At 41.1% G+C, this 27253-nt stretch overlaps 1 protein-coding gene across 1 annotated transcript in view; it reads left to right on the top strand.

The window, feature by feature from the left end:
* The first annotated feature begins 936 nt into the window (after positions 1–936).
* The window catches only part of LOC132213367 (ankyrin repeat domain-containing protein 26-like), a 70321-nt gene continuing 44004 nt past the window's right edge, over positions 937–27253 (top strand). The window contains exons 1-6 of the mRNA XM_059659827.1: positions 937–993; positions 2859–2915; positions 6788–6844; positions 9054–9188; positions 10378–10411; positions 15614–15701. Of these exons, the coding sequence (XP_059515810.1) occupies positions 2861–2915; positions 6788–6844; positions 9054–9188; positions 10378–10411; positions 15614–15701 (369 nt within the window). The 5' untranslated portion in view covers positions 937–993; positions 2859–2860. The remainder of the gene's footprint in view (positions 994–2858; positions 2916–6787; positions 6845–9053; positions 9189–10377; positions 10412–15613; positions 15702–27253) is intronic.

Genomic DNA, 27253 nt, shown 5'->3' with positions numbered 1-27253 from the left:
CTTGGGAGTGGGCCTAAGCTGGCAGTCGGACATCCCCCGAGGGCTCCTGGACTGTGAGAGGGCACAGGCCAGGCTGAGGGACCCCCTGCCCCGAGTGCATGAATTTCGTGCACCGGGCCTCTAGTTAATATTTTCTGAGAACTGCAACATTTGAATGTTAGAAACTATGAAAAACCCACATTGAGATTTCATTGGGATTCTAAAATAGTTTCAAAAAATAAAGCTCATGCCCTGACCGGTTTGGCTCAGTGGATAGAGCGTTGGCCTGCGGACTCTGGGGTCCCAGGTTCGATTCTGGTCGAAGGCATGTACCTTGGTTGTGAGCACATCCCCAGTGGGGGGCGTGCGGGAGGCAGCTGATCGATGTTTCTCTCTCATCGATGTTTCTGACTCTCTATCCCTCTCCCCTCCTCTCTGTAAAAAATCAATAAAATATATATATAAAAAAATAAAGCTCATGAAGAGATTTTTCCTTTGCCTTGCTGTTTCTCCAAGCATCTCTTTTTGCTGCAGTATTTAATTTAATTCTCCAAACAAGCTTCGAAAGTAAGGCAGTAAAACTGTTATTTTGTAGAGGAGGACCTTGAGCCACAGAAAAGTGACTTGTTTGAGAACAAATAGCTGTTGGTTATAGAACAGGGATGTCTGAGTTCAAGAGACTTGCCATTATGTCAAGCTAACCCTAATTAATTCACCAAACTATATTACCCTCAAATCATGACTGTTTCGTGCTTTTTTTTAAAAAAAAAAATTACATGCTTCATAAGAAGTTTGTAGAACTTACAAGTTTGAAGTGTATAGTAGATTTAAAGTTTTAATATTGACTCTGATGTTAACTGAAAAACTAAGAATTTACAATATTAGGGAAATATTTTTCTGTTTGTATTAACATAGTAATATTATTTATCACCATTTTTTTTATTGATAGCAAACAACTAACTTCTAAATATAAAGAAGATAGACCTATAAGATCTTCTGACGGTAGCAATCTTGGTAAGACTTCTGATATTGAATTCCTCTTGGTGGTCCTACCATGGATGAATTAAGAGTAAGTTTTGCTAATGAAAGAGCAATAAAAAAACCCACCAAACAATGTGTAAGTTGCATGTATAGTTTTTCTTAATCTCTTCCTTAATAGAATAGTATTCAGTATTATTAAAACAGTTAATTATAGGTAATTCTAAAACCTGGGGCAATAGTGTTTGAAAAGAGGTTCATTTATTTAGTCCCGAACCCTAAAATCATATATGATATCTTTATGTAAAAAAGAAAAATGACTTTAAATTACGTTGTTGTATGTTTCCTCTGTATTCACATTGTAACTAATTGGACTTGTTTTAAAAATGAATCTTTTGTTTAGTTTTTACAGCCAGTGGATTACATTTAGTAAGTGAAAATCTGTTTTTACATAGTGATTTGTCTCACTAAAAAAGTCACTAAAACTGGGAACTCAACAATACTTTCCTGGTACCACAAACAAATGGCAAACAATAAGAACTGCAGCCCTTAGTTAGTGTGCGACAATCTCGATGAGAATGCTTTTCTTGATTTCAGAGAGGAAGGGCAAGGGAGAGGCATAGGAACATCAATGATGAGAGAGATTCATTGATTGGCTGCCTCCTGCACACCCCGCACTGGGGATTGAGCCTGCAAAAGCGGCCTGTGCCCTGACCATGACCCGAACTTTGATCTCCAGTTTCATAGGTCAGTGATCAACCACTGAGCTGTGCTGGCAGGGCCCAATGAGGTTATTTTTCAAAGATACCTACCAATAGCACAGAAGTCAGAAAGGCCAAACCTGTTGAGAATCATGGAGTATTTTATATATAATGACAACAAGATCTCACTATTATCACCTTCATTCCTCAGAGGTCAAAACAGAATGAGATATGATGACTCATTAGAACAAGATGTTTCCTTCTGTTTGTTGGGTAATTGTCAGGACACTGTAATTTCTTTAGAACAAGATGCTCTGTTACCATTGGTCAGAAGGTAATCATAATAAGTATTCAAATAACCCAATTCAGAACTCTACAAATTACATTAAAATACAAAAGTGTTTCACAATGACAAAAATGCCATAGTGCTACCCAGATGTGGCACCTAGTTCATTGTGCAATCAGAAATGTATGAGGACACCTTGGACTTGGTAGACCTTCATCAGAGGACTTGTGTAGGCAGGTTTTGCAATTTTTAGGAAATACAAGGATGAAATGATGTTTTGACCTTGAAGTTTCTCATAATATGAGAGTGCTGTCCCTGGTTTATTTCTGTTTTTTTGTGCGTGTGTTTTTCCATCAGAATTTTCAATTTTTTCCCCCAAAATTTAATTATTAATTTGTTTGCTTACTGGTCTACTATTTAACTCTCAGCTTCCTTTTAGGTACTGAATGCTATTCTTATATTGCAGAATTGAAATATTTTAAAAACACAGTCCCTGCCCTCTAAGAATTTGTTATTGTCATTATCATTCCTATTACTTACTATACTTTATTCAGTGCTTACCAGGTGGTAGAATGCACTAGGACTTTATAATTATCATTATTTTTTTTTATTGATGTGTAGTATGTGCTAGCCTCTTTAAGTCCATGATGATAATTAGTTTTAAAAACGTGGGTGAGGCCTTGGCCCTGTACATCAGTTCTTAAAGCTTTGTTACCAATATGCCAAAGTTGTGGGTTTCATCCCTGGTCATGGTACGCACCAGAACCAACCAATGAATGCATAAATAAGTGGAACAACAAATCAAAGTTCTCTCCTTTTCTCTCTCTAATCAATTTTTTGTAAGTAGTTAAAAATCAAAGAAAAATAAAGGCGTGCTTGGACGCCCAAGCCTTCCTCCCTTTCTTTTCCCACAGGGATGCATCTCCTAAACTCTGAGGGACCCCAGGAGGCTTACAGCCAGAGCAACAATGGTCAGTGGCAATTTATCCCGGGCAAACCCTCTAAACCTGTCCCTGAGACCCTCTTTTGTCTGACCACTTAGTGAGCCTAGGCTCATTTCCCCATCCCTTTCTTGTTTCACTATCCCCAACTTTAATAAATGTCCTCTAAAGTTCACACACACACTACAAAAATTAAAACAAATAAAAATGTGGGTGGGATTTAAAGTAAGCATGCAGATGGAGGAGAAGTTTGCCAGGTAAAGGGGCAGAGGGGTTATGTTTGGCGGGGGAAACAGGTATTGCGATTACACGTTAGGCAGCAGGAACAGCAGGGCAAGAACTAAGATGTACACGTGAAGTTTATGGGGTTCACGAGCAGTGCCGTTTCAATGTGAAAATGTGCGCTACGGGAATGGTTGGGAATGAGGTGAGTGCTTAGCTAAGGCAGGCTTATGAAACCCTTTCTACAGAAAGGACTAGATCTTATCTTGTAGATCTTGGGAACTTATCAGGTAGAATGCTGTTAGCTTCAGATAATAATAGGTGGCCTAATTAAGAGGCTGAAACAATAGGAACCAGGATTGTTTGGGTGGCTCAGTGATGACATAAGGACCCCAGGTGTTGTCCCTTATGCAGCTGTGAGGTTGTCAGTGTTTATGCCTGCTTTCCTGGTCAGTAATTGTCTATGGCTCCAAAGCATCCTATTCTCACATGGCAATATGTGAAGGCCAAAGCACTGCTTTGTTCATTTTTAAATTTTTTAAAGTCTACTTGGCACACAATATATTACTTTCAGGTGTATGACATAGTGGTTTGACGTTTACATATCTTATGATGGGTTCACAATGAAAAGTCTAGTAACCATCTGTCACCGAACAAAGTTATTACAATAATTAACACATTCTCTGTATTGTGCACTAGATCCCAGTGGCTTACATATTTTATAACTGGAAGTTTGCACTTCTTATTCATATTCTTTATTTCATCCCTCTCCTCAACTATCCTCTGGCAACCATCCGTTTGTTCTCTGTAGCTACAGGGTGTGTTTCTGTTTTGTTTGTTTTGTTATTTTAGATTGCACAGGTAAGTGAGATCAAACAGTATTTGTCTTTCTTTATCTTATTTCACTTAGCATAACACCCTTTTGGTCCATGCATGTTGTCCTAAAAGGCAAGATTTCATTCTTTTTTATGTCTGAGTAATAGTATACATGTATATACACACATATATAATCATTCTTCTTTATTCATTTATCTATGGAAGAACATCTATGCTGGCTATTCCATATCCTGGCTATTGTAAATCTTGCTGCAGTGAATAAGGGTGTGAATATCTTTTCAAATTCGTGCTCACGTTTCTGTTGGATACATACCCCGAAGTGGAATGGCAGTTCTATTTCCAGTTTTTTGAGGAGTGTCCACGCTGCTTTCCACAGTGACTGTGCCAATTTACAATCACTTGAACAGTGCACGAGGCTTTCTCTTTTCTCCATATTCTCGCCAAAACTTGTTAGTTATTTATGTTTGATGACAGCCATTTTGAGAGGAGTGAGCTGGTACTTCATTAAGGCTTTCATCTGCATATCCCTGGTTAGTGATGTTGAGATATGTGCTTTCTTTAACTTAAAAAAAAAGTACGAACAGACTGTCAAACTACAGCAGGAAGGCGGGGAGGTTTGGAGAGGGAGGGGGTAAGAGATCAACCGAAGGACTTGTATGCATGCATATAAGCATAACCAATGGACACAAGACACTGGGGGGTAGGGGAGGCTGGGGGAAAGTCAAGGGGGCGGGGGGAGACATATGTAATAGTCTTTGTAATACTTTAAGCAATAAAACAAATTTTTAAAAAAGAATAATAACCAAGATTGAAATGTAATTGAACTCTTTATGTGATTAAAAATGTTTTGAGAAATTAGTTTACACATCAAAAACAGTATGGTGTTATTGATATTTAGTGAGAGAGGATAGGAAAGGGAGAGAGAGATGGAAATAGCAATCTGCCCACCCCTTCTGGGTATCAGGCCTGCAACCCATGTGGCCTGAGTGGGAATAGAACCAGCGACCTCTTGGTGCATGGGACAATGCTCAAGCCTCTGAACCTCACTGGCCTGGACTATGTGTTTCTTGTAAATAGGGAGAAAATGGACAGACTTTCAGTTGACTTCCTCCAGCAGTGGTTCTCAACCTTCCTGATGCCGCGACCCTTTAATACAGTTCCTCATGTTGTGGTGACCTCCAACCATAAAATTATTTTCGTTGCTACTTCATAACTGTAATTTCTCTACTGTTATGAATCATAATGTAAATATCTGATATGCAGGATGTATTTTCATTGTTATAAATTGAACATAATTAAAGCATAGTGATTAATCACAAAAACAATATGTAATTATATATGTGTTTTCTGATGGTCTTAGGCGACCCCTGTGAAAGGGTCATTTGACCCCAAAGGGGTCGTGACCCACAAGTTGAGAACCACTTTAGAGTAAAGTTTTATAGGCCTGAGTTACATCACGTGCTCATTCCTAAACCAGTTATTGGTAAACTAGGTACTGTGATGCGCTTAGTATAATCATTTCCCTTTTTGGAGCTGGGGAGACACCACCTTCTTTGTGTATCAGGACAGTAAATGTCCAACCAAATACAGTTGTAGTTGTCCAGCAAGAATGAAGACTGAGGTGGGGAACCAGCACTGCTTACTGCAGGGATTCATGGGAGTTTTGAACAGAAGAGGAACAAGATTAGATTTGATTATGGCCCTCTGGTTGTGATAGGACGGAGGGATCAGCAGGCTTTTTCTGTAAAGGGCCTGATTTTAGGCCATGTGTTCTGCCATATCTACTCAAGTCTGCCATTGTGGTGTGAGGACAGTCCTAGAGAACCTGTAAGTGAACAGGCATGGCTGTGTTCCAGTGAGACTTTATTTGTAAAAACAGACGGCAGCTTGTATTTGGCCTGTGAGTGGGTTCATAGAAGGAAACCACATAAAGAAACATGGAGACAAGGGAAGATTTTGCCTCCTTGGACTAGCATCAGTCCATTATGAAGTTTTCACCCATCCATGCAGAAATGAGTCAGGAAGCTATATTTACTCCATTTGAAATGTTGGTTTTTTTTCTAGGTCTATGTCTTTCTTTTTCTGCTTAAAAAATCTTATTAATTTAAGATGGAAAAATAATAGTTGGTGGTATTTCCCTCCCGATGAAAGCCATTTCTTAAGAGCCCATGCTTGACTAGGGCAGTTGACAGTAGCAAAGTAAGTGGAGACAGTAGGAGGCTAAGTTCATACGATTTCCTGGTGATTGCATGTAAAAAGTGATGAGGAGAAAGAAATCTAAGGTGACTGACAGGTTTCCAGGCAGTGCACTGGCATTTAGGTCGGACATGAAGACTAGGACTTTCCCTATGATCAGGAAAGAGCAACAGTTCAACTGGAAAGAGCAGTAAGTTTCCATACATGCTGAGTTTGGTGGAATATCCATGGATATCCCTACATTTTGGATACAATTTCTTTGACTTTGACTTGGCCTGCCAACAACTGACTTAAATAGGTGAACCATGATTTAAGTTTTATAATAAATTAGGAACAAATTAGGAAAGAATTCTGTAAGCACAAGGATGCTATTATACTAATATGGTAATTATTGTTTTTCTGTAGTTATCACAGTTACTTGATTGATTCATAACTATTCTAAAAAGAAATTAAGCCCTGCTTAGTTGAAGAAAATTGTCAGTGTGATGTTTTCCTTTTCTTGAGCGGAACTTCCATGTTATAGAACATGTTGCCAATCATTAGGGCTCTGTATTTTCTATTCTGAGTAAATAGGGTTGTTGCTTGTTTCACATTGTTTTCTTACATCATTGTTTTATTTATCCCTTTCTATACCTCTTTTCCAATAGTTACAGATCTACAGGAATCTCCAAAAAAAGCACTGAGCAAAACAAAATCAAAGACAGGTATTCTGTGCAACCAGCTTCTGACTGTAATTATGTATAATACCTCAAATCAAATAATAACAATTTCACATAATGCAATTTTGTTAAAGATCCTAAACCCACACCTAAGTTTGCTTATTCACTAGAGAGATTTATAGGACTCAGCATATAGTGGTGCTCATACCTGAGATTTATTACAGTGAAAGTCCAAAGTAAAATCAGCAAAGAGAATTGGTGTGTGTGTGACAAAGGGTAGAGGACACCAGGCACAAGCTTCCAAGAGTCCTCTCCCTGTGGAGTTACCAGGAGGTCTTCATTACTCCAGGGTCAAATTCTGACAACACACGTGAACTGTGCCATCTACCAGTCTGGTTAGACTCAGTGCCAAGGTTTTTATGTCATGCTAACCACATAGGCATCTTCCCCACAGCATGTACCAAAATTCCAGATTTCCAAAAGGAAAGCCAGTGTTCAGCATGAACACCGTTGGTTGTACAAAGTGTTTAGGCACAGGGGCCTCTATTATAAGTTTGGAAAATGTGAAAACCCTGCTCAGATTCAGGTTTTCAGACACCAACTGAAGGCGATGCGTGTAAGCAGGACTTTCTAAGGATAGCAGACTTGAGCCTGCTGCATGAAATGTTTCTGCACAGCAGGTGTAGCCCTGACTGAATCTTTGGCTCTCACCTACAATTTTATTTTAAAAGCAAGTAATATAACATGGCACTAGTTTCAGTCGCATCATCCATAATTGCCTGCAATGCTGATTACATTTGTGACTCTTGGTGAGTATTTAACAGGTATTTGTACATAAATTACTATTGCAATATTAGGGAATGATAAACTTTTCTTTTTATCCAGTTACCGTTTCAAGATAATTTTTAGATAAAATCAGCATAATAATTTCTGATTTTTTAAAAAATATATTTTATTGATTTTTTACAGAGAGAAAGGGAGAGAGATAGAGAGTTAGAAACATCGATGAGAGAGAAACATCGATCAGCTGCCTCCTGCTCATCTCCTACTGGGGATGTGCCCGCAACGCAGGTACATGCCCTTGACGGGAATCGAACCTGGGACCTCTCAGTCTGCAGGCCGACGCTCTATCCACTGAGCCAAACCGGTTTCGGCAATAATTTCTGATTTAAAATTCAAATAAAAAGTGCCTTTTAATTACAAATAAAAAATCACTTTTTATTTGTGTTGCACTAAATCCCCATTTATAATTATCAAGTAAGATTGGTATACTTACCAATTATTTTCTTGTCCTAGTTTACAATTAAGATTACTGGCTTTATTTATGTCTTTCCATATGCTTCACTCAATTTGGGATAATACCCATATTCTGATCTTTATGTTAATTTCTAAGGTGACTGTGTCTTGACAATAGCATTAATATGTTGATATATATTAATAGCAGATTCAGCGGATACATTTTTTAAAGAAAAATTAATAAGCCTTATTTTTTGAGCTGTTTTAGATGCACAGCAACATTGAGCTGAATGTACAGAGTTCCCATCAACCCCTCAGCCCCTACACACACAGCCTTGCTCACTTTTGACATCCTGCACCAGAGAGGAACATTTATTACAACGGATGGACATGCATTGACACATCATTATCAACGAAAGCCCATAGTTTACCTGAAGATTCACACTTGCTGTTGTACATTCTATGGGCTTTGACAAATGTATGATGACACATATCCACAGTCAAGAGTATCGTATAGAATTGTTTCATTGTCCTAAAAATTCTCCCTGCTCTGCTTATTCATTCCTACCTTCTCCCTAACCCTTGGAAACCACTGAACTTTTTCTTTTTTTTTTTTTTTTTTACTGTCTCCATAGTTTTGTATTTTCCTGAGTGTTGTATAGCAGGAATTATGCAGTGGGTATCTTTTTGATTAAAAAAGTAAAATGCTAATGTAACTGGATGTAGTGATCCAAGATGTTCTTTGAACTTTGTGGTTTGTTGTTGTTGTTCATCAGCATAGGCTATGATGACATCTGCGGTACAAGCTGAAAGAGAATGATTTCTGTAGGCATTTGCCACCTAATGTTGAAGGTTGAGAAAAATGACCTCACGCTCTACTGCAGAGCACTGACTGTCTGGACCACCCTGCTCTATGAGCTGGGGACAGATACACTGTAGCAATGGAAGGAAATAGTCTCATGGGTTCTACTTTATCAAATTGGACTCACAAAGTCTCTCTTACTTATCTTGCAACTAGAGTCTCGATGCATGAAATTGGTGCAATGGGTCCGGCTCCCGCCGCTGTGGAGGCTGCCTCGGCCTCCGCCCGCCACAACAGCAGCCTCTGCCTCGGCCACAGCCCCCACGGCTTCATCCGGAAGGTCATCTGGAAGTACGTCTGGATGTCCAGTCTAATTAGCATAATACACTTTTATTATTATAGATTGGAAATGGAGCCAGAAAGAGTCTGCTTCCTATGTTTTGCTGTGCTGGAAAGTGTAGTGTCTAGTGACCAAGCTTCCTTTTGATGGAGTGTTCCATCCTAAACTGGCTGTATTCACTGAAGAGCTGGATAAGTCATACTGTCTTACACAAAATAAATATACTCTCATGTAACTGCTCCTAAGGGAATGAGTCCTGAAAACTAATGTTATTTAAGTTTGACATTGTTATTCTATGACTAGAGGCCCCGTGCACATATTCATGCACAGGAGGAGTCCCTTTGGGTGTCCTGCGGGGATCAGGCTGAAACCCGCAGTCCTACTCTGCCTGTAGCTCCTACCTGCCACTCCCGCTCATACTGGCCCACTGTGCCGGCCGTGGGCTTGCGCCCTGTTATTCCCTATCCAGAGAGGCTCGTACTCCAACAACAGTGCTTGCCACCCCTGAGCCCTGCATCTGGTGCCCTCCTGAGTGGAGTGGCCTGCAGGATTGGGTCGAAACTGCCTCTCTAACATCCCCCAAGAGGTCCCTGATTATGAGAGGGCGCAGGCCAGGCCAAGAGACCCCACCGGTACATAATCAGGGCTGGGAGGGACCTCGGGAGGGCTCCAGGGTGTGTCTGGCCCATCTCACTCATTCCTAATAGGCCAGACCCCTGAAGCAAGCTACCTATTGGTCAGAGTGTCTGCCCCCTGGTGGTCAGTGCATGTCATAGCAAGCAGTTGAGCTGCATTAGCATATCATTGGCATATTATGCTTTGATTGGTTGAACAGTTGACCGAACTACCAGACACTTAGCATGTTAGGTTTTATTATATAGGATTCTGCTTCTACTAATGTTGCCATTTTCTGTCAGCCTTATGGGATTTTATTGGGATTATGTTCATTTAAATAGCAGTTGATAGGTAGGTATCAAATGTTGAAAGAGCCCATTCTCTTTTATTCTTGGATTTGATATATTTAAAAGGAGAAAGTAAGTGTTGTTAATGGCCTACCAATAGTATGATTAATAGTCCCTCTGGTATAGTCTTTGTGTGTGGTCCTAAAGGAATACTTTATAACAAAGCATTACTCTGATACTTTTAGTGTCTTGTATTTTTCTATTGTTTTAAAATGTATTTTACTTTTTTCCTTAATAGTGCATGAGCTCTCTGAAGAAGACTCTTTATGCAGGTAGGATTTTATGGGATTTTAAAAATTATACATTACCTAAGGGAAAGCAGAGAAAAGAAACTAAAAGTTCTAGAGTGTTCTACTGTGTGCTAGACCCTATATTATATATAACCTGTGTTATATAATCATCACAATAGCTGTCAATGTAGCTGTGTATTGTAGCCTACTTTTTATTAATGAGGCAACTATAATTCAGGGAGGTGGATGAATTGACCCATGATTCTATAGTTAGCAAGTGGCCAACCCATGATTTGACTGTCAACTTGTTGGACTCCCCAATCTATTCTGTTGTCCCTCAACATACACTGATAAGTTCCTATGTAGCGCTGGCATTGAGATATAAATGTGAATCAGACCAACTCAGAAAGTGAAGTCTGATTGTGTGTTAACTCTGATTTAGAGATTTTCTAAGAGGCTTAATTAATCTGAGCATTTATCTTACTCTCCTTGACAATTGTAGTGGTAAATAGGACCTTGCTCTTCCTACCAAAGCTTTTAGGGCCCTTCTCAGTTAGCTATGGCCACAGAACCAAAGGTTGTACCTAAGCAAGGCCTCATCAGTCAAGCGTTGTTAGGTAAAATGATATCTATTCTTCTTGGAATGAATTACAGTGGGGCCTTGACTTACGAGTTTAATTCGTTCCATGACGGAGCTCGTAACTCAAATTACTCGTATGTCAAATCAATTGTGAACGAGTGAGACACGTGATGCTGGGCTGATGTTGTGGTGTTCACTGTGGTGTTCACTCTGACATTCGCTGCGCCAACTAGCAGTGGGGTATCTGAAGCTGGCTCGTATCCCGAATTTTAGCTCGCAACTCAAAGCAAAAAATCGGCCAAGAGACAGCTCGTATCTCGAAAAACTCATTAGTCGGGACACCCATAAGTCAAGGCCCCACTGTACTTATCTGTAAGTAGTAAAGAATATCTATGTATAGTTCATGTTATATAAATTAAATTCAGCGTGTATTTAGAGGATATTTCTAATTGATTCCTCTATTTACTGACTTCCCAGTCTGTCTTTCTCTTTAGGCTACGACCTTTGCCTAGTTGTATGAAGTATTTTCCTTGATCCTATAGTCTTTTTCCCTCTTCCATGAGTTCTTGATTTATTTTATTTTATTCTCTGCTTTTTTTAGTGTTTCTTTCATTGTGTTTTTTTCTTTTCCAATGCTGCCAGCTATGGTGTTCTCCATTTTTCTATAGACAGGATCAAAGGCACATAGAATTTCAGTAGTTTAAGGAAGCCTAGTAATTAATTAAACAAAACTGCCTGTAGCTATTCAAGCTGTGTTTAATGTCATGGCTAACTGATTGTTGGCATAGAATACTGGAAATGAAAAGAGATTAAAGTGACTCATTGGGATATATAAGGTGGTGAAACTGACTTATAAACTCAGGTTGCTAAGTGTAATACGCTACCTTCTTTGTCAATCTGTAGGAGAGTTTCATAATAGAAATATGGGGAGTGGTAGTGAACACAGTCAATAGAGGGTAAAAATGGAATTAGCAGGAGAATCCCAAGTTTCAAGAGGAACAGCACTAGGTTGGGATTGAAGATGAGAATATTGGGGTTTGTGACAAGTTAAAGGTAAGTTTTAATAAGGAAGGCCATAGGATGTTGGGAGTTCTCTAGAAAGACAGACTAAAACATGAGGCTCAAGGAAGTCCTGAAGAGATTGTTACTCTTCTATTTGTTTGTTTAATAGAAGGAAAGAGCAACATTCAAGGTTTCTTTACAAAGATATTTAAAACATTGGAGCCACTGGAAAGATTCTTTTGATCACAAATAGGACTGTGGTCTCATCAACCTGAACTCTGACTCACAGAGTGGGACTTAGGTACCCTTGAGTCCTAGGGTGGGCTCAAATGGAAAAAAAAAAAAAAAAAAAAAAAGGAGCTCTCTATTTCCCTGGCAAACAAACTAAATGGAGTCTGAGTGATCCACTCACTACATAGGCGTGTTACCCAACTCCATTACTGATGTGACATCATCTAGTCCTTCCCCTGCCCAACACTCTGTGTACATGGGAAGCACATCAGCTAATTGGGGTTGATCCTCATGCTGCTACACACAGTATACAAGCTGCTGTTCAAAGGCTGACCCCATGTCAAGTAATTCATTCCAGCTGGGTGGGGTGCCTGCCCAGATTTCTGTTTGGGTGTTCTGCTTGTTCTAATTGGGTCATGCTCTGAAGCGCCCCACTGAGTGTGTTGGTTCTGGGGCCTCTTCGGCGGGACTCTGTTGCAAGTCAATGTCAGTCTCTGCCTGTGATTTCCCCTGGACTACCTGTGTGGAACAACAAAGCGATCCAGCTTGTGACTGCCTCTGCTGGGCCTGGGTGCGCCTGGGAGGGGCCAAGCTGCAGAGCAATGCCTCCTTCTACCAGCACCAAGCCCATGGGGCAGCTGAGCAAAAAGCCCAAGTCACTCCGAGATCCACCTCCACCTACCAGCTTTCTGTTGGGGTCAGTCACTGAAAGAGCTCCTGTTGGTATGTGAGTTGCATGAGGTAAGTGAGTCATCAGGTAGGTGCCAGTGGTGTTTACCATGTTGTTTCAGATTCAAACTTGGCTTCATTTTTCAGTGTGAGGCCAGTCAGCAAAAGTCCCAGGGTACACAAATGCCAGTCATCACCCACCAGGTACCTGTGGACCTTTGTGTTTGATGGGCCTCAGGGAGTCATTAGGGTGGGCCAGCAGAATTCATCAGGCCCCAGGTATCAAGATTTGGCTGTGTGAAGAGAGGGCTCAGCACTGGAATGGTGGCCTCAGTTAGACCAGCAAGGGAATGAAAACCCCAAACCAAAGTCACACAACTCAGTCTCTGACACCCCCTGAGTCCATCCCGACCTCCTTAAGAGACCTCCATGAAAGTCTACAACAGGCATCCTCAAACTACGGCCCGCGGGCCACATGCGGCCGCTGAAAACATTTATCTGGCCGGGCCGGGTGTTTTTGCCGCCACTGCCTGTCCTGCTTAGCAGCCGACTCGCCCCGGGCCTGCAGTGCGCATGTGTGGAATGTCTGAGGGACAGTGAACTGGTCCCTGTTTAAAAAGTTTGAGGACCTCTGGCTACACCGTGGGCCCTGGCAGCTGGCTCCTGTGCCCTGTATAGCTTACAGGGTCGGGGACAAGGATTCCGGATGTACGTTCCCCGGGCTGAGGCGATAAGGAAGGGAGGGCTTGACACAGGGGTGATGGCATCTGGGAGAGGGACCCAGCACAGGGAGGGCACCCAGAAGCCATCCCCTCAGCTCTCTCCCAGAGCCACACCAAGCAGTCTCTCCTCACATGACTCCCAGTGCCCTCTGAGCCACCCTTTCTTCATAGGCCCAGGGTGAATGGTGGGACCTTGTGTACCGGACCTTTCAGAGGGCTCCTGGGTTCCTAGCAGACTCCCACCTCATCCGGGAGGGCAGAAGCCCCGCTGATTTTCACAGCCAGATGCCCTGTGAGCTCCTCTTCCAGGCTCTGGTTCCAGGGCATTGTGATCGTTTTCAGAAGATGACCAGGGAGCGTCTACCAGGGACCCAGCGTCTGCTTGAGATGGAGGAACAATTTTGAGAGAGGTTTCTTCTCCTTCAGGAAATGTTTGTAATGCTGCAGAGACAGACTTTCCAAATGCATCTTTCCCCTCACAATCAAGCATTTTACCTGTCAAATTAGAAGGCATTTGTCTTAAGCTTGCTCCTTCTTTAGAGTTACCACGTAGTGGCTCTTCCTCAGGGCACTCAACCATTTTGAATTTTACAGAAAATTCATGTGACCTCTGCTGTGACTCATCTTTGGAAAGTTATAAGTTCTTCCTCTGATCTAATGTGCCTTGTTTGATGCACATTTCCTCATCCTTTTGCACAGAAGGGTGTCCTGAATATGCAGATGTATCCTCTTTGTCACATGCCCTATTTATTTGTGATTCTTGAGACATTTTTTCTAAATGCAAAGGTGGAAGATGAATCTGCTTGCTTTGATTTTCAGATGTCTTTGCTGTTGGGGTATGTGTTTTTGAAATAATTTATCCATGAGTAATCAAGTATGGACAAAGATAAGTTAGAATATAATTAAAATTTAACTGTTAGGATTCTTAATCTATGATTAGTTACTTCCAATCACAGGATTGAAACTAAGAAGTCAAGAATAATAATAACTTGCCTTGGTCTAAATAAAAATGAAAATATGAACCCTCACACCTAATTTTGGCACTATTGGAATTATACAATTTATTAGGTGTTAAATCTATCAAAATTAAATTACTAGCTGAATTTTAACATTACAGATGCTTCCTTCCTCACTTAAAATATTTCACCTCACCATATCCTAGCAGTGAGCCCCTAAAGTGCAGAATTTGTTAGGGGTGCTCCAAGATGGAGGCAAAAGAGGTGAAAGTTACACTCACCTCCTCCCTGAGCCAAATTTGAATGACAACTAAATCATATAACTACCAACATGAAGACTAGCTGAACATTAGTCTTATAGCCAAGGATCTGCAGAAGATGCCTCAGCTACACTGGCAGGAAGGACAGAGATTCCAAAAGGGCTGGCCTCACATCCACGTGTGGTGGCTGAGAGGCAAGTCTCAGGGCAATGGTCCCCCTGAGGAGCATGTGGCCTCAACCCCACGCTGGGCTCCCACCCTTGTTTCAGGAGTCTGTGCCCTCATAAGCTGAAGATGTAAATGTTCTGGAGCCTGCAGAAGGGTGATCTGGGAGTGGGAAGGTAGCAACATAAGCATTTGTTTTTTGACATTTGGACATATAACATTTAACCATTTCAGGAACTTCCTATATAGTTTTCAGGTAAAAGGAAGGAATGAGTTCTCCTTAATAGGTGGTTTCCATGCTAAAGAAGCAAGACTGCCATTTTTGACTGACATCGTATAGTCTTTGAACCAGAGACAGATGATGAGGAAGGGACAGTGTATCTTCCTACCTTGACTTAGGCCATCAGATGTGTTCCAGTTTAGGAAATAAAAGTTATGTCCGCCATTAATTGGTGAAAACAAATTAGTCTCAGGCAGAGTGTGTCTTCATTAAATAGCTCACAGGTTGGGAGCGGTAGCAGCAGAAATAGATAATGGAAAGTGTTTTTTTTAAAAAAAAAAAAACAACACTAAGGCCCAGTGTTAATTATATTAAGAATCTTTATTTGATATATAGATAGCTGATTTTTCACTTAAATTGTTTTGTTGCTTTTTCAAAGAAATGGATTCACTCATTTGTGTTGTATATTTTACTACAAATCTCGCATTATTGATTCATGCCCTACATCAGACCATAAAGACTTGAAGGTAAAGTGATCTCTTGTGAAATTAATTTTCCTGTTCTGAATTGAATTATGTGTATCATTTACTCTTAAAGTTTCCTAGTGGCTTCCCTATCACTGTTTTATGTTTGTAAGGCAAAATTAGTCATATTATTGTTAAATACTTCAGTGAGGAAATATGTTTTGAATTGATTATAGAGAGAGAGGAATGGACTGGGAGAGAGAGAGAAAGAGAAACATTGATGTGAGAGATAAACATTGACTGGCTTTCTCCTGCATGGCCAATCATGGGAATGAACTGACAATCTGTGTATATGCCTTGACTGGGAGTTGAACCCGTGACCCTTCCAAGCATGGGACAACACTCCAACCACCAAGCCCCACAGGCCAGAGTGGAAAATATATTTATTTTATTGCGTGGTTCTTTTTATATACAATGTCCACAAAAGGGTGGGTCCATAGAGACACAAATCAATCAAACAGGTGGTTGTCAGAGACTTGGGTAGGGGGAATGGGGAGTCTCTATTTCATGGGAGTGAGGTTCCCTTCTGGAGAGATTGAAAGGTTTTGGAACTAAATAGAAGTGATCATTGCATAGCATGATACATGTGACAAATGCTACTGAAATTTTTACTGGTTTACTTCATGTTTGGTGAACTTTAATCACTAAAAAAGAATACTGTCATAATCAATCAATCAGTCAAATGAAGATCATGTTACCCCTTTTAAAACAATCCAATAGACTCATTTAAAACATGTTTCCTGGTGAAAGGTTACATTGTTAATTTGAGATTTTTCCTGTTTCTTGAGGTAGGCCTATACTGTTGTGAATTTCCCTCTTAAGGTTGCTTTCATATGTCCCATAGATTTTGGGTTGTCATATTCTCATTTCATTTGTCTCTAGGTAGCTTTTGCTTTCCTCCTTGATCTCATAGTTAACCCATTCACTTTTTAGTAACAGGTTATTTACCCTCCATGTGTTTGTGTGTTTTCAGCGTAAATTTGGTAATTGATTTCTAGTTTGGTACCATTGTGGTTGGAGAAAATGATTTTAGAGAGAGAGGAAGAGAGAGGGACAGAGAGATATAAACATTGATGAGAGAGAAACATCAATCCTCTGACTCTTTTATGTTCCCTTCAGGGGATTGGGCCCACAACATGGGCATGTGCCCTGAAAAGGAATCAAACCAGCGACCTCTTGTTTCCTGGGTCAACACTATCTCCTATCTCCTCCCTATATCCTCCTTCTGGTACTCCTATAATGTGGATGTTGCTATACTTTGTGTTGTCACAGAAGTCTTTGAAACTAGCCTCATTTTAAAATATTATTTTCCTGCACTAATGGGATATTACCTTGTCTTCTAAATCAAAGATTCTATTTTCACCCAGCTGGCATGGCTCAGTGGTTGAGTGTCAAACTTTGAACCAGGAGGTCATGGTTCAATCCAAGTCAGGATCTATGCCAGCTTTGCAGGCTCTGAACATGTTTTAAACAAAAATGAGGAGAGTTTTTATAATGATACAGAAAATAAAAAAGTAAGGACCCCAGTAGTTATGTCTGAAGTGAAAGGAGACCAAGACTTTGCTATGCAGATGACAAAAAATATGACCCCAAATACCATGGATTGGAAATTAGGCATGTGGGGCATGCAGGAGGCAGATGATCAATGATTCTCTCTCATCATTGATGGTTGTTTTTTTAATATTTTTATTGATTTTAGAGAGGAAGGGAGAGGGAGTGAGAGACAGAAACATCAATGATGAGAGAAAATCATTGGTTGGATGCCTCCTGCACATCCCCTACTGAGGATGGACTGGAATCAAACCCAGGACCCTCAGTCAATGCTCTATCCACTGAGCCAAACAGGCTAGGGCTCATCATTGATGTTTTTATCTCTTTCTTCCTATCCCTTTCTCTCTGAAATCAATCCAATGTATTTTTTAAAAAGATTCTCTCCTCTGCTTCATCTAATCTGCTACTGATTCCTTCTAGTGTATTTTTCATTTCAGATATTATATACTTTATTTCTGAGTGGTTATTTTATATGGTTTCTTTGTCCTTTTATATACTTGCTATCTCTTTGTTGAAGTTCTCACTACATTCCTTGATCATCGTTGTAACCATGTTCTTGAACTCTGTATCTGGTGCACATCTTTCCTCCTTTTATTTAGTTTGTGTTTTTTTTCTGAGGATTTCTCTGTTTGTTTTTTGTTTGTTTTGTTTTGTTTTCATTTGGGTTATGTTTCTTTTTATCCCCATTTTAGCTGACTCACTGTACTTGTTTCTGTTTATTGGGTAGATCTGCTTTGCCTCTCATTCTTGGAATAATGGCCTTATGTATTAGGTGTCTTGTGAGGCTCATTGGCATATTCTTTCTGATCACCTGAGCTAGGTGCTCCTGGAATGTCACTTGTGTGTGTTATTGTGTTAGGTGAGCCTGCCTTGGTAGAGTTTTCATTGCTGTTGGCCTGTTCATAGAAATTGGGCATTGTACCTACACCTCAGTCTAGTGATCTGAAAAGCAGTCTTCATTTGTGGATTGTCTGTGGCAATGATTCAATTAAAAAGCCATGATATGTCTGCTGTTACAAATACTTACAAGGAAAGAAAGCCAAATCACTTGTTCCACAAGCCATTATGTGCAGATAATTGCAGTGCTAATTATTGTAAAAGCATGGACTCTAAATTAAAAGATGATAGTTCCTCTGCACTGCACAATGACAGAACACCTGGAGTACCTATAATAATAAAAGTGTAATATGCTAATTACACTGGACAGCCAAACAACCTTCTGAATGTCATTCTGGACGTCCTTCCAGATGAACCTGCAGCAGCGGGGGCCAAGGAAGAGGTGGTTAGGGGCAATGAGGCAGGCAGGTGAGCAGTTAGGGACGATGAGGCAGGCATGCAGAGTGGTTAGGGGCGATGAGGCAGGCAGGCTAGCGATTAGGGGTGAACAGGCAGGCATATGAGCAGTTCAGGGTGATCAGGCAGGCAGGCAGGTAGAGTGGTTAGGGGCAATGAGACAGGCAGGCAAGTGGTTCATGGCAATCAGGCAGGCAGGCAGGCAGAGGGGTTAGGGGTGGTCAGGCAGGCAGGCAAATGGTTAGGGGCAATCAGGCAGGCAGGCAGAATGGTTAGGGGCAATGAGGCAGTCGGACATCTCCTGAGGGGTCCTGGATTGTGAGAGGTTGCAGGTCAGGCTGAGGGATCCCCACCCCCCATGCACGATTTTCTTGCACCCAGCCTCTAGTATGTAAATGAAGAACTACAACAAGATATACAAAGGCTTAAGAATGACATAGACATGGTAAAAGTAGAGAGCCTGGCTTGGAAAAAAGAGAAAGTTCAACTTCAAAAAGAGGTAGAATTTCACTTGCTTTTGTTCTCTTTACCAATTCTCTGATCCATTCTCATTTTCCACTTCTAAAAAAAGTTTGTGTATAAAATGAGTTTGTCTAAATATGTAATTGTATATTTAAGTAGATTCAAACAACTAAATAATAGTTTAGGAAAACATTCTCAAGTTTGTTTTTTAATTATGTTTCTCTGTCAGTCTTCCCTATGAATTGGGAAACTAAGTTAGCTATGTACATGTGACCTTCTGAACCAGCAAAAGTATAAAGGAGATGCTGAAAAAAATGTAATAAGCACTAGGGTTTTGTTTTAAGTCCATTGGCTTAAATATAAATTATATCCCATAGCCTGGCTGGTGTGACTCAGTGGTTGAGCATTGACCCATGAACCAAGAGGTTCCTGTCTGGATTCAGGGTCAAGACACATGCCTGTGTTATAGCTAGATTTGCAGAAGGGGATGTGCAGGAGGCAGCCAATCAATGTTTATCTCTCATTGATGTTTCTATCCCTCTCCCTTCTGCTCTCTTCAAAATCAACTTAAAAAACACCCATAAATTGCATCCCAGAAACAATAAAATGGAAGGAAGCTATGACTGAGAGAGGGGATATAAACAAATAGCCCCAGCTAAACTCACCTATTTTTGTGCTATAGTGTGTGCAATCTTCTATGGTTTACTGAAAACCTTGGAACTTAGAATTCCAATATGAACACATCAAGATATTTTTATTTTATTTTACTTTTTTAGTTATTGTTTATGTTCAATATTATTTTGTATTAGTTTCACATGTACAGCATAGTGGTTATTCATATACTTTGCATCACAATCCCCCCAAATTTGAAGTACCCACCTGCACTGTACCTAATCATTGGATTATTATTGAGATATTTTAATAACAAACATATATACTTTCATGTATATTTGTTATCACCACTCTCAGATGTGTTTGTTGAGTAAAACCTTTATGTTGTTTAATAAAGTATCATACTGCCATAAAAAAACAAAACCTTACCATTGTGACAGCATGGATGGGCCTAGACGGTATTATGCTAAGTGAAATAAATCAAACAGAGAAAGATAAGTTCTGCGAGAGTCCATGGCCAGTGTGGCTTTCCCGGGTTCAAAGGCTTGGAGGAAGAGCTGACGCACAAATGATACACAAGATGAAATATATTTTTAATACCGGGGGAACCAGAGGACAACTTAACCATAGCAGTCAAGTTCTCCCTGTTGCTCCTTACCCAGCTGCTTTTATTAGCTAGAATACACAATTGCTTTTAGGAATGCAAACAGACATATCAATGGTAATTGGTTATTAAACAGTAAGATTGTCAGGTTTGGGGGGATTTTGCTTTAGGCCATTGAGTCAGCAGCAGGTAACAAAATGTAGATATTCATCCCGTGAATATCAAAAGGAGTCCTGGTCAGCCTTCTGCCAGACTCCTCACAGTTATATCAATTACTGTTGATCTTGGTCTCCAGCAAAGTTCCATCTGATTTCACTTACTAGTATATGTGGAATGTAAAGAGTAGAATAGATGATCTAAGAAACTTAAAACAGACTCATGGGTAACAGAGATCTAACTGATGGATGCCAGTGGGAAGGAGCTCAGTGGACTGGGTCAAAAGTAAAGAGGTCAACAAGTAAAAATTGGTAGTTAAAGAATAGTCACAGGGATGCCAAGTACAGCATAGAGAATATAGTCAATCATATTGTAATAAGCATGAATGGTGTCAGATGAGTATTGAAATATCAGGAGGATTACTTTGTAAAGTATCTGATTGTCTAACTATTATGCTGCACAACTAAAACTAATACAAATAATGTTGAATGTCAATTGTAATGGAAAGATTAAAATATATAAAACCATAGAACATCAACCATAGAATACCTTCCAAAATAAAAGCATAGCAATTATTATTTTTAAAAAATACTATTTGTTTTTCTTTATTGATTAAGGTATTACATATATGTCCTTATTCCTTCATCCCCCCCACAATGCTCTTGCCCTCACCCCCTGGTGTCTGTGTCCATTGGTTATGCTTATATGCATGCATACAAGTCCTTTGGTTGATTTCTCCCCTTTCTCCCCACCCTCCCATTGCTTCCTCCTGAGGTTTGAGCATCTGATCAATGCTTCTCTGTCTCTGGATCTGTTTTTTTTCATCAGTTTATTTTGTTCATAATAATCCACAAATGAGTGAGATCATGTGATATTTATCTTTCTCTGTCTGACTTATTTGGTTTATCCTAATGTTCTCCAGCTCCATTCATGTGGTTACAAATGGTAGGAGTTCCTTCCTTTTTACAGCAGCATAGTATTCCATTGTGTAGATGTACCAGTTTTTTAATCCACTCATCTGCTGATGAGCACTTAGGCTGTTTCCCAATCTTAGCTATTATAAACTGTGCTGCTATGAACATAGGGGTACATATATCCTTTCTAATTAGTGTTTCTATTTTCTTTTTTAAAAAATATATTTTATTGATTTTTCACAGAGAGGAAGGAAGAGGGATAGAGAGCCAGAAACATCGATGAGAGAAAAACATTGGTCAGCTGCCTCCTGCACGCCCCCCACTGGGGATGTGCCCGCAACCAAGGTACATGCCCCTGACTGGAATCGAACCGGGACCCCTGAGTCCGCAGGCCGACGCTCTATCCACTGAGCCAAACCGGTTCTGGTGGTGTTTCTAGTTTCTTGGGATATATTCCTAGAAGTGGGGTCACTGGGTCAAATGGCAGTTCCATTTTGTTTGTTGAGAAAACACCGTACTATTCTCCACAGTGGCTGCACCAGTCTGCATTCCCACCAGCAATGAAGGAGGGTTCCTTTTTCTCCGCATCCTCTCCAGCATTTGTCATTTGTTGATTTGTTGATGAGAGCCATTCTGACAGGTGTGAGATGGTCATTTTGATTTGCATCTCTCCGATGATTTGAGCATGTTTCCATGCCTCTTGGCCTTCTGTATGTCCTCTTTCGAAAAGTATCTATTTAGGTCTGTTTCCCATTTTTTGATTGGATTGTTTATCTTCCTTTTGTTAAGTTGTATGAGTTCCCTGTAAATGTTGGAGATTAAACCATAATGTTGGCAAATATGTTCTCCCATGCAGTGGGCTTTCCTGTTGTTTTGTTGATGGTTTCTTTTGCTGTGCAGAAGCTTTTTATTTTGATGTAGTCCCATTTCTTTATTTTTTCTTTAGTTTCCATTGCCGTAGGAGCTATATAGGTGAAGATATTGCTTCGGTATATATCTGATATTTTGCTGCCTGTGGATTCCTCTTAAGATTTTTACGGTTTCCTATCTTATGTTTACATAAGTCCTTTATCCAGTTTGAGGTTATTTTTGTGTGTAGTTGGTAGTCTAGTTTCATTTTTTTGCATGTATCTTTCCAATTTTTCTAACACCATTTATTGAAGAGACTGTCTTGACTCCATTGTATGCCCTTGCCTCCTTTGTCAAATATTCATTGAGCATAGTGGTTTGGGTCGATTTCTGGGTTCTCTATGCTCTTCCATTGGTCTATATGTCTGTTCTTATGCCAGTACCAGGAAGTGTTGAGAATAATGGATTTGTAATACAGCTTGATATCTGGTATTGAGATCCCTCCTACTTTGTTCTTTTTTCTAAGGATTGCTGCAGCTATTTGAAGTCTTTTTTTATTCCAGATGTAATTTTGGAGAGTTTGTCCTAGTTCTGTGAAATATGCTGTTGGTATTATAAGGGGGGGGTGCATTGAATCTATAGATTGCTTTGGGTAGTATGGACATTTTAATGTTGATTCTACCAATCCAAGAACATGATATGTTCTTCCATCTGTTTATGTCTTCCTCTATCACTTTTTTCAGTGTCCTGTAGTTTTCTGAGTGCAGGTCTTTTACCTCCTTGGTAAAGTTTATTCCTAGGTATCTTAATTTTTTTGGTGCAATGGTAAATGAGATTCTTTTTTTTAATCTCTCTTTCTGAAAATTCACTATTAGTGTATAAAAATGCCATAGATTTCTTGGCATTAATTTTGTTTCTTGCTACATTGCTGAAATCATTTATTAAGTGTAATAGTTATTTGATGGAGTCTTTAGGGTTTTTTCTATGTAAAATATTGTGCAATCTGCAAATAATGACAATTTTAGTTCCTTTTTTTCCAATTTGGGTGCCTTTTATTTCTTCTTCTTGTCTGATCACTATGGCGAGTACTTCCATACTTTGTCGAACAGGAGTAGTGAAAGCGGGCATCCCTGTCTTGTTCCTGTTCTTAGGGGAAATGTATTTAGTTTTTGCCCATTGAATATGATGTTGGCTGTAGGTTTGTCATATAAGGCTTTTATTATGTTGTGGTATGATCCCTCGATTCCCACTTTGAGCAGTTATCATTTTGACATGTATGTTATTGTCATACTAGAAACCCAGTACATGAAATCGTGCACCAATGGGGTCTCTTGGCCTGGCCTGCAGGATCAGGCTGAAGCCAGATCTCCGAGATCTCTTAAGGGGTCCCAGATTTTGAGAGGGCACAGGCCAGGCCGAAGGACCCCACCAGTGCATGATGAGGGCTGGGGAGGGATGTGGGAGGTTGGCTGGCATGGGAGGGGCCACAGGAGGTTGGCCATCCAGGGGGAGGGACCATGGGAGTTTGGCCAGCCATGGGAGGTTGGCTGTGGGAGCACACTGACCACCAAGGGAAAGTTCCTGCGTTGTCTGCCTCCTGTTGGTCAGTGCACATCATAGTGACCGGTTGACTGGTCGTTTGGTCATTCAGTCATTTGGTCACTTAGGCTTTTGTATATATAGATAGGTCACATAAATTATTTGCAATCCTCCTATATAATAAAAGGGTAAAATGCAAATTGACCCTAACAGCAGAACAACCAGAATCACCACTGAACCAGTCACTACGAGGCACACTGACCACCTCTTGGTCTCTTTCCCTGGCCAGCAGGCTCCAATTGCCTGATGGCCGCCCACAGCAGGGGCAGGGCTGGCAAGCGGGCGGGAACAGCCGACCTCTCAGTCCCTTCCCCCAGCCATCAGGCACTAATCACCTGATGGTGAATGGGGAACCAGGAGTGGGTGACGGTGGGGGGTGGGGCCGGCTGCAGGCAGCTGGGGAAGATGGCCCTGATCATAGGCCAGGCCTTGGGACTGTACCTGTGCATGAATTACATGCGCTGGTTCTCTAGTATCTAATAAAAGAGTAGTATGCAAATTAACCATCATTCTGTCACTCCGTCACAAAGATGGCAGCGGGTGGCCATGGAGCTGGAGTGAGCAGGAGGTTTGGGTTGCTCCCGGCAATGGAGGAAGCCAAGCTTCCAGCCTTTCCTGGCCAGGCCTGGGCTCCACGCAAGGCTACAAAGTTTCAATTATAGAAGATAAATAAACCCCAGATACCTGCTGAAAAAAAAAAAGAAAAAAGGAGAGGCTGAGAGCTTGGGTCGCCGGGGGCATGGCCAGCCTGAAAACAGCCATCAGCCCCTCACCCAGGCTGGCCAGGAACCCCATTGGGGACCCCGACCTTGAAAGGGGTGTGGCCAGCCTTAAAACAGCCCTCAGCCCCTCACCCAGGCCGGCTAGGCACCCCAGCGAGACCCCCACCCTGATCTGGGACACCCTTCAGGGCAAACCAGCTGGCCCCCACCTATGCACCAGGCCTCTATCCTATATAGTAAAAGGGTAATATGCAAATTTACCCTAACAGCAGAATGACTGGGTATCACTGGTCAATATGATACACACTGACCACCAGGGGGAAGACGCTCAATGCAGGAGCTACCCCTGGTAGTCAGTGTGCTCCCACAGGGAGAGCTCTGCTCAACCACTAGCCAGGCTGACGGCTGCCAGTACAGCGGTGGTGGTGGGAGCCTATCCCGCCTCCTCAGCAGCACTAAGGATGTCCGACTGCAGCTAGGCCTGCTCCCCCCGGCAAGTGGACATCCCCCGAGGGCTCCCAGGCTGCCAGAGGGATGTCTGACTGCCAGCTTAGGCCTGATCCCCCAGGGAGCAGGCCTAGGCCAGCAGGTGGATATCCCCCAAGGGATCCAAGACTGTGAGAGTGCACACTCCGGGCTGAGGGACCCCCCCCCCCAACCAGTGCACAAATTTTTGTGCACCAGGCCTCTAATAAATTCAATATTTGTCTCTAAAGAAAAAAACTGAGTTTTGAGTTGGAAAAAGATTGAGATATTATGCTCCTTATAAGGAAAAGTGGATGCCACCTCTCATTACACTAGGCATTAAATTACTTTTCAAAAGTTATACTTAATTTATGTGATTAATTTGATGAGATTTTATGTTTATTTATCTGATTCAGCATTATAGAATTATATCTTTTATTTTGGTGCCATAAAATTCTAGGTAATGCACCTTTAAGAACTTTGGACAGATCATTAAACCTTGGTTTCATTTCAGTTATCAGTAAATATGGGGCTAACATAAATAGATATCTACTTGTATATCCTCTAGCTATAAGATTTTATAGTGATTGTATGTGAAATTATGAAAGCATTACTTATTTTACAGAATTGTACATTAACTAACAATTCATTGATTTTACTCTCCTCCAGTGTTATGGTAAACTTTGGTTCATATATGTTTTGAATACCACCACTTTTTGATACCCTCAAAGATCTTAGAAAAATTAGTTTTAAAAGGCAATGGGGGAAGGAATAGCATCCTGCAAAATGAGGATATCTTCCTATTTGTTACTGATGCACAATGTCATATCCTCTAAATCTAGTGGGTAATGTAAGACCCAAGTGAGAAAGACAAAAGGGGCAAATTTTGCATGTTTTGTCTTTTTATTTCTTTGTCTCTGTTAGATAAACATATAGGTCACATATATTATTTTCAATAAACTTAATATTTGTCTCTAAAAAAACTGAGAAAAGAAAACTGAGTTGGTTTTTTAATTTAAATTCTTAATAGTTTTAAGTATTACAAATGTCTCCTTTTCCCCCCATTGATTTCTACTGGGCTGCTCCCAAGCCCCCCAGCACATACCCTCACCCCCCTACTGTCTGTAGCCATGGGTTATGCTTATATGCATACATATAAGTCCTTTGGTTGCTCTCTTACCTTCCCCCCCACACCTCCCCTGCCTTCCCTCTGAGGTCATACTGTCTGTTTGATGCTTCTCTGTCTGTGGATCTATTTTTATTCATAAGTTTATGTTGTTCATTATATTCCACAAAGGAGTGAGATCACGTGATATTTATCTTTCTCTGACTGGCTTATTTCACTTAGCATAATGCTCTCCAGGTCCATCTATGCTGTTGCAAATGGCAAAAGTTCCTTCTTTTTTATAGCATCACTAGAGGCCTGGTGCATGAATTCATGCACAATGGGGTCCCTCAGCCTGGCCGGCTGACTGGAGCTGTCTTTCCCAGTCCCAGTCAGGGCAATTGGGGCCATCTGTGTGTGTGTGTGTGGGGGGGGTGGAGAGGGAGGGTGGTATTGTGGAGGTTGGTCAGCCAGAGATAGGGGCCGATCGTGGCCACTGGCAGTGTGGTAGGGGCACAGGTGATTGGCTGGCTGGGGGTGGAGAAGAGGGACACGGTAGGTTGGCCAGCCAGCCCCAATGGAGGCCGGCCCATGGGGGGGCGGGGAGGGAGGGACCACAAGAGGTTGGCTCTGGGAGTGTACTGACCACCAGGGGGCAGCTCCTGCATTGAGTGTCTGCACCCTGGTGGTCAGTGCGCATCATAGCAACTAGTGGTTTGGTCACTTAGGCTTTATAGAAATATAAATAGAACTAGAGGTCCGATGAACGGAATTCATGCAAGGGGTTCAGTCCTCACAGTCCCACCTTTTTCCGGAAGGTTGTCCAGACCGTCATTCTGCTGTTTGGTCTAATTAGCATATTAGCTCTTTATTATATAGGAATCCATTGTGTAGATATGCCACAGTTTTTTAATCCACTCATCTGCTGCTGGGCACTTAGGCTGTTTCCCAATCTTAGCTATTGTAAATTGTGCTGTTATGATCATAGGGGTGCATATATCCTTTCTTTTTTTTCACTTGAGGATATTTTTCCATTGATTTTTATGGAGAGTGGAAGAGAGAGGGAAAGAAAAAAAAAAACATCAATGTGAGAGAAACACATTGATTGGTTGCCTCCTGCCCAAACCCTGACCAGGGCCGAAGCCAGGGAGGATCCTGCAATTAAGGTACGTGCCCTTGATTAGAATTCAACCCAAGACCATTTGGTCCAAAGGCTGATGCTC

This window comes from Myotis daubentonii, chromosome 1, assembly GCF_963259705.1.
Source record: "Myotis daubentonii chromosome 1, mMyoDau2.1, whole genome shotgun sequence".
Lineage (NCBI taxonomy): Eukaryota > Metazoa > Chordata > Mammalia > Chiroptera > Vespertilionidae > Myotis > Myotis daubentonii.
Note: the sequence above shows the minus strand (reverse complement) of the source record. Positions and strands in the feature narration are given on the sequence as shown.